The sequence below is a fragment of the Juglans regia genome, chromosome 7 (genome assembly GCF_001411555.2).
Source record: "Juglans regia cultivar Chandler chromosome 7, Walnut 2.0, whole genome shotgun sequence".
In the NCBI taxonomy this organism is placed as follows: Eukaryota; Viridiplantae; Streptophyta; class Magnoliopsida; order Fagales; family Juglandaceae; genus Juglans; species Juglans regia.
Window position 1 is genome coordinate 34,958,526 of NC_049907.1, and position 12,969 is coordinate 34,971,494.

General features: G+C 33.4%; 1 protein-coding gene and 1 non-coding gene across 2 annotated transcripts; one reads left to right on the forward strand and one right to left on the reverse strand.

Annotated features, from left to right (window-relative positions):
* Positions 1–3,693: 3,693 nt before the first annotated feature.
* LOC108994978 (monothiol glutaredoxin-S10-like) lies at positions 3,694–4,537 on the forward strand. Its single transcript, XM_018970425.2, has one exon. It carries the CDS (start codon positions 3,937–3,939, stop codon positions 4,243–4,245), a length of 309 nt encoding a protein of 102 aa, XP_018825970.1. The 5' UTR covers positions 3,694–3,936; the 3' UTR covers positions 4,246–4,537.
* A 7,409-nt stretch (positions 4,538–11,946) lies between these two features.
* Positions 11,947–12,053, reverse strand: LOC118349076. The gene has a single exon (XR_004802069.1). It is a non-coding gene; the product is annotated as a small nucleolar RNA R71 (small nucleolar RNA).
* Between the last annotated feature and the right edge of the window lie 916 nt (positions 12,054–12,969).

Below are 12,969 nucleotides of genomic sequence, written 5' to 3' on the forward strand. Positions count from 1 at the left end.
AATGGGAGAAGTTGATCTGTGACTTTAGTGAGGTATTTTGGGTGCAGACGATTTCTTCATAGGCCGGAAACAGACCGAAGTGAAGTGGCCAAAAAATGAGATGCAGTTAAAAAGGGGAAGAGCTACAGTGGCAGGCTCTTGAACTACAAGGACGGTACCCATTTCTGGAAAGTGGAATCTTTTTACTGTCACTCCAATCAAAGATGACCATGGGAGTTTCATCAAATTGGATTGCTTAAAATCGGATGAAATCCAGTCCACCCACACAATGACTGACGGACTCTCTCTTTCTCCCATTCATTTTTTTTCTTCTACTTTCTTCTCCCCTGCAAGGCAAAAAGAAATACAGTATTTCATTTAATTACGTGGAGACTCCCCACCGGTTGCACAGGCCGGTTGCAAGAATCATTTTTCATATATATATATATATATATATATATATATGCAAGTACCTATATCAAGATTTCTACTTTGCTAGGTGAGCAGAGATCATGTAAGTTGCACATACATGCATACACATGCATGATGCGCTCACTTTCAACGTGCAGGACACATGAGGGATCAGGACATGAAAAGAACATATATTGGTACGAGATCGATGCGTCGGGAAAGGATAAGGTGGGGAAAGAATGTCAAGCTACTTTTAGCGTATGAAGATAAAGAAGATCAATGCAAGGACGGATCCTGGCATCACATTATATGTTAGGGTTTTGGGTTGGTAAGGGTACTGACGTGTACAAATTGCTCTTGGTTTAATATTCCACTCAAGAAAGACAGAGAAAGGGAAAGGGGAAAGGCCAGGGACCATATTTTATATTCTTTGCCTTTATCACTTTTTTAGATACGAAACAGAAAGAATATTACAACTCCATCCAAAATATAAAAGCAGAAAGAAGATCAAAAAATTCTCTTATACTTGGGTCATTTAATTCGATTATGGAACAAAATATATACATCACCAGTCATGAAGAGATATGATCCATCGATCTATTCAGTTAACTTGTGTTATAATCATTTTATTTATTCTCAATGAATTGCGATTCTCGCCTGATCTAGATCTCGTGGTGCATGCATCCCGGCCATCTCGATCCTAGCCATACATAATAAATAATACTACATGCAGTTGTGAAGTACGTAAATATTGTATAGTATATTTAAAAAAAAGTGTGGTCTACTATTAAAAAATTAATTTTTTTCATGTGAGTCCTGTATATATTCATTTTTTTAAAAATGATTGTGTGACGCTTACATACTCACAACTGCAACTATCATTTTTCATATAACATAATATGGTTTCGGATGCCAATTCATGTCATCATCGCTATTTGTTACTCCATGATTATCTGCATTTAACACCTAAATGAATCTGGGATCTTTGGTAATTTTGCTCACTACTCTATCTTGAAAACGAGAGTAACGTACGTACACGCGCTTGAATTAATAACAAATTATAATCATATATTAATATATATATATACTGATTAACATGCGTACATCTCTCAAGCTTCTGAGGTAAGTTGATGTGATCGTCGTACGTCTAGGCTTTATATATAGACATGCAAGAGAATCATAAGCACTTCTCCTTAATTGTAAAAGTTCTCGCAAATTTGATTAGACAGTTTGAACCACGAATCATGTTCATGATTTGAAACAAAATGTGTTTTATATATTGAGAAGAATATATATATATATATATATATATACACATATATATTATATTATATATATAAAAATAAATATTAGCAATTTGTCGATTATCCATGCAAGCACGAGCATATTAGCCCCAAAATTAACCAACTAGATGAAACGTCATTTTTCTCGGAAAAAATAGTGTGGAACCCTTATATATAATGGCCTGTCATAAGTAGTAGTACATGGTAATAGACCTTTAAAGTATATATTTTAAAGACTAATTCATGTTTTCATAGATAACATATTAATTTAAAGAAGAATTATATATTTTCTTTCAAGTATTGTTGTTTATTACATGTTGATCAATTTTTCATTATCTTATTTTGATTAATTATTCTACCCCGGCTTTAGTGGGATGGAGGGGGACCGAAGAAATCGGAGGTAAGGGGATTTTTAGGAGCTGACTCTTAAATCCAGCCCTGTTTGGCAATCAAGTATATAAATATATATATATATATATATATAAATATATATATTTATATATATATTTTTGAGTTAATTTGCTACTCATCATCTTTAGACACTACATTTATTTTTATTTTTTTTATTTTATTTTTCTTAAATTAATTGAATTCTTATACTCATCATCCATATACAATATATATTTTTTAAGAGAAAAAAAAGTAAAATGCGTGATGTGTGAGGAGGATGAATATAATTTTTCTTTTAAAAAAGTTTCAACATGATTTATCAACTTTTCTCTAACTTCATTTTCAAATATTATTTAAACATAAAATACTTTTCTCTTTCATATTTTTAATTTTTTATCTAATCATTACTCAAACAGAAAAATCAATACAACTTGTACAAACTCTTAAATAAAAAATAATCTTAAAAAATTATATTCAAACAAATTTTCAACCTTTTTATCTATCCACTTTTACAAATTCCAATAAAATATACTTACTTTAAAAAATATTGGTTTTCAAATATTTATCTCTCATTTCCCAAAACCTAATGATCTCAAACAAATTCTCAAAATATTCTCAAACATTTTTTGTAACCAAACATGGTGTTAGTTTTAGCAATCCAAGCACTTTTCAACTTTAAGTCATGTGTAGATTGTTAATTTCATTGATCCTAGTTTTAAACCATTTAAATAGAGATAAAATGATAAAATTGTATTTTTGTTCTTTCATACTTGATTTTCTTATCCTCGCGCGCGTCTGCTAAATAAAATTAAAGGATATGACGCTCTAGATCCATTATAGTCTTCTTATCAACTTATTAACACACACACACACATATACACACACTCAGTGCAGGGCCTTTTATTATATATCTATCTAATGGCTCAAGCTCCGGGGTTGTTTCTGTTTCCCAACTTTCTTTATCTCCTTTAATTTTGACAGAGATGGGTGCTACGTACATAGACATCATCTAAAGCTTAAGAAAACTTTACGTGGAATTTTCATGTCATGCTCAGAGCCATGCACCGGCTGCTAGCTAGCTGGTTATTCGGTGATGCAACTATTCGTGCCCGACTACATCGATCTTGCTATCACCCTCTCATCCCACGCATGTAATCGTCATTTATATTATAAAGTTGATGACATTCTTCACCCACACATTGTAATCGAGGGCAGGCAGCATTATATATATAATAATTTACCCAAAAAAAAAGAAGAAAAAACTAGTGTAGTGACCGTACGTTCCATAATATTATTTTTCCTAGTGATCCACTTTCGGCAGTGTTTGGCTTATCTCTATAGGGTCGAAGATTCTTGGAACACGCAACTAGGAAAGATTGTTAGCAGCAAGCCACACAAGTCTCTATCAAGGGTGTTCACTGATTTGGACACAGCTAAAATCCAAATTATATATATCTCAGGGAACCTTCACCTTTTCATCCTGATGATCTCTTTCGTACGTGCTGCATGCTTCGGATTAAGTAAATAAACTTTATACATATAATAATCGATCCATGTACGTACCAAGTACTTTTGCTTCCCCTAGACGTTATATAAAGGGCCTCGAGGGCTAATTCATTTCCATCACAAACCAAGCTAGCTGCCTTCTAAACTAGATCTCCTCTCAATCTTCATAGCCTGCATTTGCCATATTTTCCATCACAAGTACCCACGATCGCTAATTACCTCTATTTTGGAGTCTATTCGTCTTCGGCAAGTACTACAAGCTTATACGTACGTACATTTATACTTCTTTTTTAGCACAGCGAGAGAGAGAGAGAGAGAGAGAAGCTTCTTCAATTGTACTGAGTTAGCAGGGCCATCAATAATATCAATGGATCGCATTGTTAAAATTGCATCGCAAAAGGCAGTGGTGATCTTCAGCAAGAGCTCGTGCTGCATGTGCCATGCAATTAAAAGGCTGTTTTACGAGCAAGGAGTGAGCCCGGCAATTTTCGAACTTGATGAGGACTCGAGAGGGCAGGAAATGGAGTGGGCTCTCATGCGTCTAGGATGCAACCCCTCAGTTCCGGCAGTGTTCATTGGGGGTAAATTCGTGGGCTCTGCTAACACTGTCATGACACTTCATCTCAATGGCAATCTAAAGAAATTGCTCAAAGAAGCCGGAGCTATATGGCTTTGATTAACAATATTATAGATCATTTGCCTAGCTCTAGCTAGCTAACCCCCAGCCCTAGACGTTCTAAGTTTTTAAATAAGGTTAAGTCAGCTCTTTTTTGTTTCCCTTTCCACCCCTTTTTTTTGTAACTTCTGTTTCTACTTATTAATTACATCTGGCGGCTCCAGTAGGAACAATTAATGTGTGGCAAATAATTATATATAGAGTACTGATCTCATCAGGTGTAGTTCTAAAATTTGTACTATATTTAATTACTACTGCTTGTATTTATCAAAAAATAGATGATGATTATAATCGTGAGTGTGTAAGTATCGTATAATTATTTTATAAAAAATAAATAAATATGAGATTTATATAAAAAAATTAATTTTTTAATAATAGACTTTATTTTTTTTCAAAACGATTATATGACGTTTATGCACTCTATGATTATATATAATATTTATATATATATATATATATTAAGAAACTATATTCTTGTTAGTGTTGTTCCATCAAGCATGCATAATCTTGGGGATCTTGGGGTGGGGGTTTCATCGGGATGGATGGGGCCTCGCGCATTTATGATCATCCGATATTCCAATATATAACACGATCCCTTGTTTAATTACTAACCTAGAAATATTGCTCTCGAGAATATAATTAATTTGGATCAATTTAAGAAGTAATGCTATATATATATTTATATATATTACTAAATTAAAGCTCCTTTTTAAAAATATATAATAAATTGCCCTATATATGATCGATCCACCATCTTCCTTGTCACTAAACAAAGTGCATGATTCCTTGCACGAATATTGCGTCCTTCTTAGGTTGTTAATTACTAGAGTACTTGTTTTAGTTATCTATCTCTGATGCATCACATGCTTGTCCTTAGCTTTTGAGACAAGAATCCCGAATTTATATGCTACCCTTATAACCAATGCAGGATCAGCTTTTTTTTTTTTTTCTTCGTTTTCTCAAATGCATGGACCTTTTCTGATCTCTGGAAAACATTGTTTTCTTTCTTTTCGAAAGACTTCAGAAACCTCATTTGGAAACCATAAAGCTTTTTAACACCATAATATGAGGCTTACATGATGCTCTCCCGCGAGATCCCTTACTCATCATGATTATCTGTTACGTGCAGTGGTACCTGGCCAAGGTTAGCTAGTTGGAGCAAAGTATTAAGGCTCCATTTGGATAGTAAATGTGTTTTATTTCATCTCCTCTCATCATTATAATTTTTCTAAATTCCTATACCTACAAAATATAATAAACAATTCAACTTATTCAAATCACAAAACAATAACAATATAAAAAAATAATATTCTAATAATATTTTATTCAACTTTTAACTTTCATTTTAACTCATATCATCTCAAGTCACTATCGAAACGAAACCTTAATGTTGGTTGCTAATTCAATTCCTCCTTAACAAATATATATATATAGTTCCCTATCATCATGTGTATGTATCCTCCAAGTTTTCAACAGTCACTACAAGAGATCAAATGGCCGGTATTTGTAGCGATAATGACTATTTGCGATAAAAATAAATTGATCATTTTGACAGAAAATATTTGTTTTTATAGAAAATAACTGATTACAAATAAATAATTTTCTTACAATGATCAGTACGCTACTACTACCTCTCCTCGCATATAATTAAGTACTACTAGCTACCACTACGTGATCGGTCTTTATTTTTTCCACATCATGTGTATGATTATTGAGATCATCGATGGTGAATGAATTGAGTTTCATGTGTTGGTAATAGACAAAAGAGAGAATTTGTTAACCTAGTTAACTAGCTAGTCCCCATAGGCCGTACGTAAGTAGTTCTCATCATTATCTAAATCAAGATTTCATGAGTTTCTAATTTCTACTACACATGAAGGGGTACTTTAATTTCTATTAGCTAGGTTATACAGCTCGTTGCAATTGTTAAACAACTAATTAAATAATATTCTAATCACTGTTCATGCATGGTTAGTTGCAACGAGGTTTTATCATTGCAAAATTCAACTATTTTCAACGAAATATTTTGTATCGTTGCAAATGACAACGAAAAAAATGTTCCTTGCAAATGTTCGTTGCAAAAAATCATATATATTGTAGTGTTATAGTCTTATAAATCAAAGAATATTTCTACTTATAAATTTGTGTACGTAGATGCCTTAACATAGCATGATTTGATTTATACGATAAGTTATTTGTATATATATATTTTTTCCGGACGGCCATACATATTGTTTTAATAGGAGCGGTTTGGCATCACGTACGGGTCCATGACTACAAATTAAGCAAAATAAAATGTGGGGTACAATTTGGGGGTGGGGGGTATCCCCATCGATACAAGTGCTAGATAGACTTGCCAATTTGAATGGAATGATCAATCGAATGATTATTTGGCAAAGGAACAAAAATATAATCCATTCATTATCAAAATTAAAATTGATCAAGTCCTGATTTGATAAAGAGTACTGTAAATTCAATTGGGAGATGATCTAGAGGGGGTTGGGTCAATTTATCTAATGAGAAAACGAAACATAAGCTAAATGTTGGATGGTAAGAAACTCACTCTAACTTGTAGATAGTGTATAGAATATAATATAAATAATTAAATCTATTTCTTCCTATCAGTTTAAACTTTTAAAAGAAATGGTGATTTCACATAATATCATAATAGAGGTCTTGAGTTCAAACTTTAAGAGCCCGTTTGGATGCAAATGTGAGATAAAATGTTGCGTTTGGGTAATGAGATATTCTCAGGTATTCTGTGAATAATAGTGAAAAAGTAATGATAAAATATTAAATAGTAGTAAAAAGTAGTTGAAAAGTAATAATATATAAAATAATGAATATTTGTGAGGTATTCTCAGAATACCTACCCAAACTAGGCCGAAATCATCTCATCTAATTTCAACTAATAATCTTATTACTATTCACAAATCATCTCAACTCATCTCATCTTATTTCACTATCCAAACGGACCCAACTCTACAGTACTCTACCACATTCAAGGCTTTAAAGAAAGTCGTCAAATTGGACTTGGCGAAATTCGAAGTACCGTTAGTTTTAAGCATATTATTAGGACCAAATCGAGTCTTCAAATTTCACCCAAAGCTCTCTTTTCTTTTCTTTCTTTTTCTCTAGGCCAGAAAGCTCTCTCTTTCATATATAAATCAAATTGAAGAGAACGTACTAGAGAAGAAGATCGATAACGAAACATGGAAGCTATCAACCACCAATATCTGAGAATTTTTCTACTTTTCGAGTATATATCCATCCATAAAAGCAGCACTTTTAACTTTTGGGGTATATATCCACTGTCCCCATCAGCTCATGACCTCACCCATAATAGCCACAAAATATTAATTAGGTTCTCCAGGGGAGAGAGAGAGAGAGAGAGAGCTTTGATTAAAATGCCCAGGGCAAGAGACGTATCGTTCAAGCCAAAAAAAAAAAAAAAAAGGAAGAAGAAGAAAAAGAAAGAAAACCGAGAAAAATACATAAATGTTCATCAGGGATATATATCGTTTAATCACAACACTAGCTAGCGCGGCTTGAAGGAATACATACTTCGGCCATGTACTTTGATAGACCTCAAAGACCAACAGTACTACTCAGAATTCATTTTACGATCTGCAATATTATTCAATTAGTTATGCCTATTATATATGGATTATATATGGCCAAACAGAGATATATATAGATATATATAAATATATATATGTATATATATACATATATTATATGCCATTGAAAAGCCAGAAAGAGGTAGCAGATCGAAAAGAATAAAAGACAGAAAACTGCGTATAGAAAGAAAGAAAGAAAATGAAGGAAAAGCAAGAACATGCAAGGTGTTGGCTAGATAGGCAAGCAAATATTCACTTTGTCCATAGTAGTGTGATCGATGGAATTGGAATTGATTCCACTTTATCTAACAATAGAGAAAGCCACTATGCCGTCCTTCCACGATCTCATTCATCTGACGCTTTTTTTTTTTTAATCTAAAAAATAATATTTCTGTTCACTTATGCAACACTATACTTCCAAAACTTTAATCTAATTATGTTCTTGAGGCACTCATTCGGATCAAAAAACCAGCTTGTACTGCATGGCATATATGCAGCTAGTTCTTGTAACTGAGATTAGCTATATATATATATATATAATAGATTAATCTATTATCATCATTTTTCTCATCATCTCATAATGTGACATTAGATAATAGATTCAAAAGTGAAATATAATAAATAGTGTCCAATCATGATCTAATGCCACATCATGAGAAGATGATAAGATGATGAGAATTAAGATGATGAGTATAATTACTCTACATATATATATATATATATATATATATATATATTATATGCTCATGATGACGAGGGTTGGGCTTTCAGACTACAAATTTGGAGGCTGCAGGAAAATATTTCCCCTTTTTTTTATTATTGAGTTTTTAAATCACTACTTTAGACTAACGCCTCGTTTGGTTACACAAATTAGATAAGATTAGATGAAAAATTTGTGAATGGTAGGGAGATAGTTTGTGAATAGTAGTGAAATGATTTGAGTTAAGATATTTTATGAGATTTTGAGAAATGAGAGAAAAAGTTGAATAAAAATATTATAAAGTTAAAATCTTGTTAGAATATTTTTTTTAAAATTTTTAAAATTTTTGAAATTTGAATTATTTTTTATGTTTTGTTTTGAAAAATTGTAATAATTAGGTAATAATTATAAGATAAAACTGAAAATTTGAAATTGAAATGTGTTTGTATGTGAATGTTGAGATAAGATGAGATGAAATGAGTTGAATTTACAAGCAATCATACGTACTACCTATTGTCAATTTCCTAAAGCTTACAATATACATGCAAGATGATCAGGGTGTTCTTAAAGCAAGCTTAAATTAATGTAAACAACCAATTACCTGGATATAAGATTTTATTTGTTTTTAAAATAGAAGGAAAAAGACTTATATGGGCTTTGTTGCTTCTTTTGCTAGCTTCAGGATAGTCATGCTGATCCAGAGCAATTTATTTCGTGGACCTTAGGTTCAAGGAACTGGGCTTCAACCCAAGTATGCAGATATCGATCACTGTAAGCACTAAGCCCAAAACTAAAAGTACTCTCCATGACTAACACTTCCAAATATGCAAATATCACACGTATGCATGTTTCAGTTTAAACTATGGGTGCTACTCGCACCATAAGGTGTGGGGTCACCCCCTCCCCACCCCACATGGGAGGGGGTGAAGTTTTCGCCCCGACAGGTGCCCTTATGGTGCGGGTACCCTGTTATTGGGGTGCGGGGTCGGATACCGTATCCATCCGCCCCGCCCCGCCCTACCCTTGCTCCCCCCCCCCTCCAAAAAAAAAAGGGCCATAGCTTCTTGGCCATTTTGGGCCCAAACAATAAACAAAAAATATGTATAATAATTAAATAGCAATAAACAATGTATTGAATTTACAATAAAAGAATACAAATTAAGAGAAAATGAAGTACTACTAATACTCTCAAGTCCTAACTCAGCTATTACAATTTACAATAATACAATTTATAATAAAGTTATAATAACTAAATGATAAAGTTTCAAAACTGCATAATTAAGTTGATAAAGTGACTAAATTGTTTAGCCAAAAATGAATTAAACACTTAATTATGCAATAAATTATAAACTAGGGTCAATTGTTAAATTATGATATTTTGCACTTAAAAAGATTGTAATGCAGCTGGCATACTCACTTTGTTAAGACAAACCAAAGTTAATCTACCCATTTTACCCTTATATACTGAACACTTAACTAATTGTTGTAGGGATAATTTTGAAATTAAGAACCAGAGCATGGGATTCACTAAGGGACATATATCCATTGGTGTGAAGTGGAGCAGCTTCTGGAAACTCACGCACGTGGACAACTATGGCACGATTTTGGCTTCAACACTGGTGCAGAGCAGCTCATGCAGGACTGCAGTGCAAGGATCGTGGCCTCACAAGCAGCGCAAGATGCGCATTGGAGAGGTGGGAACATGAAACACACACTGTAGGGCCGGAACGAGGGCACGCATGGTATAAATTAAAAGGGAGGCATTTTTCCGTACGATCTCTCTCTCTTTTTTTCGGCAGTTTTTTTTTTTAGTTTTAGTTTTTGGGACCTGTGCTCGTTTCAACCTTTTGGAGGTTTTTCGGTTTCAAACCCCTATTTTGGGGGGAGATTATGGTTATTTATTTTCTTTCGGTTAGATTCAAGAATGGGGATGAAGTATTTGGATTAAAAAATGTTAGGCTAAATTTCTAAACCTAGGTTGTGGGGAGTAATCCAGAAACAGATTGGCTTAACTTTGCTAATTTTTCCATTGATTTTCATTTCATAGCTTATTGAGCTGTAATGCTGTTATATTTGGAGAAGCTTGGAATTCCTTCTCATGCATTTTGATATGTTGCAGACGCTAGGCACAACTGATGCTTGATCTGATTAAGATTTTGATAGTCTTATTTTATTGTACAATTGGCTTTACAACTCAGTAGGAAAGTTGGGGCTAAGATATAACTTATGCTTGATTTATTATATTTTCTGATCATGATCCTTACTTATGGGTTAGTGGTTGAGTAGAAAAGAGATTTTAACATTTTTCATTGTCAATCTGTGAAAGGATGAAAACTGCAGCTCAAGTGTTTGGTATATTTTCTTTTAGGTTTTTATTTTTTTGCAATTTCTAATTCCTTGCACTCATTTCTCTAGCATTCATTTATTTCCTCATTTCTTTTAAGTTTACAAGTATTCTGAAAATTATTAAAAAAAAATAGAGAAAAGATCCAAACCATTCTTCGTTAATACACTCCAATCAGTACATAAATATACTTTTCTTGTTTCTTTTCTTGGTTGTGTAAATAGCCCTTTGACAAACAAGTTCTTCACACAAAATACACTTCATTATATGTTTGCTCAGCATGAATACTATTGTCCATGTAGAAATGACCATGCAACTCATTCATGTACTACTTTGATAGCTTCTGCACTTGGAAGACGGATATAGAAAACCATCAAGTTTTTGGCGCCGTTGCCGGGGACAACTGGTGTTTATCAGGGCATTCTCATACTGTTGAGAAGACGTTTGTAGTACTGTGAATCTCTTCACAGCTTGGGTGACATTCTTTTTTATTTTATTTATTTTAATTTTTTTTTTCTGTTTTTCTTACATATTCTTTTAATTTCTACTCTTGTTGTATGACTAGTTGGACCAGACCAAACTTCTCGGTTGGTTAGGACAGAATCACTAGTATCTTTTACCTCAACATCACTTTCTCTTGAATTATCTTCTGACACTAATAGCACTATGGCTGAAAATGAGAATCATAATAGGGAAGTAGTAAATCAGAACAAGAATCTTAGACATTACTTACAACCTGTCAGAACTAGCACACCCTCATGCATAATCTAACATTTGAATGCAAACGCCTTTAATTTTAAACTTGGAATGATCCCATTGATTCTACATTTTCATGGCATGGAATCCGATAACCCTTACCTTCATATCAAAAAGTTTGAAGAGGTTTGTTTTACATTCATGGACCGGATATGCATCAATGAGATTATTAGACTAAAATTGTTTCCATTTTTCTTGAAAGATAAGACTAAAACATAGGCACATGGCAGTAAATGCAAACTAAATTTTTGAAGAAATTATTTTCAATACATATGACAAATGCAGTTAAAAGACAAATCATGAACTTTACCCAAAATGATCATGAAACTTTTTATCAAAACTGGGAAAGGTTCAAGGATCTTTTAAATGCTTGTCCTCATCACGGTTATGAAAATTGGCGAGTGATAAGTTTTTTTGTGAAAGTTTGACACCTTAAATGCGCCAATTTGTTCAAACCATGCGTAATGGAGAATTTTTCGATAAAGAGCCCGAGGAAGCATTTGAATATTTTGATTACCTTACTGAAAATTCTCAATCTTGAGATATAGCTGATGTGCATGATAGGTCTAGGCAAGTTGAGTCTGGTCATGGAAAATATACTTTAAAGAAAGATGATGATTTGCGTGCTAAATTAACCTTGTTGTCCAAAAAATGGCCATGGAATTAAAAAAAGTAAATGAAGTGCATGCTGTCCCAAAATTTTTTGAGAAGTGTGGCATATGTGAGGATCATGGGGATTCAACTAATGAATGTCCCACGATCCCCGCTTTCTAAGAAGTATTGTTGGATCAATCTAATGCTGTAAATATGATACATAAACCATATTTTGGTCCTTACTCTAATTTTTATAATCTAGGATTGAAGAGCCACCCAAACTTTAGTTGGAGGGGTGACCAGCATGTAGCTCCATCAGCCTTGGCTTCGGAACCTTCTCAACTCACAATTCAAGCACCTCCAATGCAAAAGAAAGGACTTGAGGAGACGGTGCAGCAGCCTTGGCAAACACCTTGCAGTAGTTTATGTGAGGTCAAGCAACAATCAACAATCAAAACTCTCAAGCAATAAATGACATTCGGAGCACACTTACAAAGATGACTACGGCTTGGAGCTTCCAAGAAAAAGGAAAATTTACTGCACAACCTCAACCCAATCCACAAAGTTATCCACTTCAAGAAGTAGTTGAAAGTTTAAATGTAAGGCAAGTGAAGGTAGTCACTATTTTGAGAAATGGTAGGCTGGTAAACATTTTAGCTCAAGGTTCAGATAAGGCTGGTAAGGTCTCTAAACCTGTACAAAATGAGGCT

What these genes read in the sequence shown, in the direction of transcription:
- LOC108994978 (XM_018970425.2), top strand. Translation starts at nt 3,937, where the DNA reads ATGGATCGCATTGTTAAAATTGCATCGCAAAAGGCAGTGGTGATCTTC.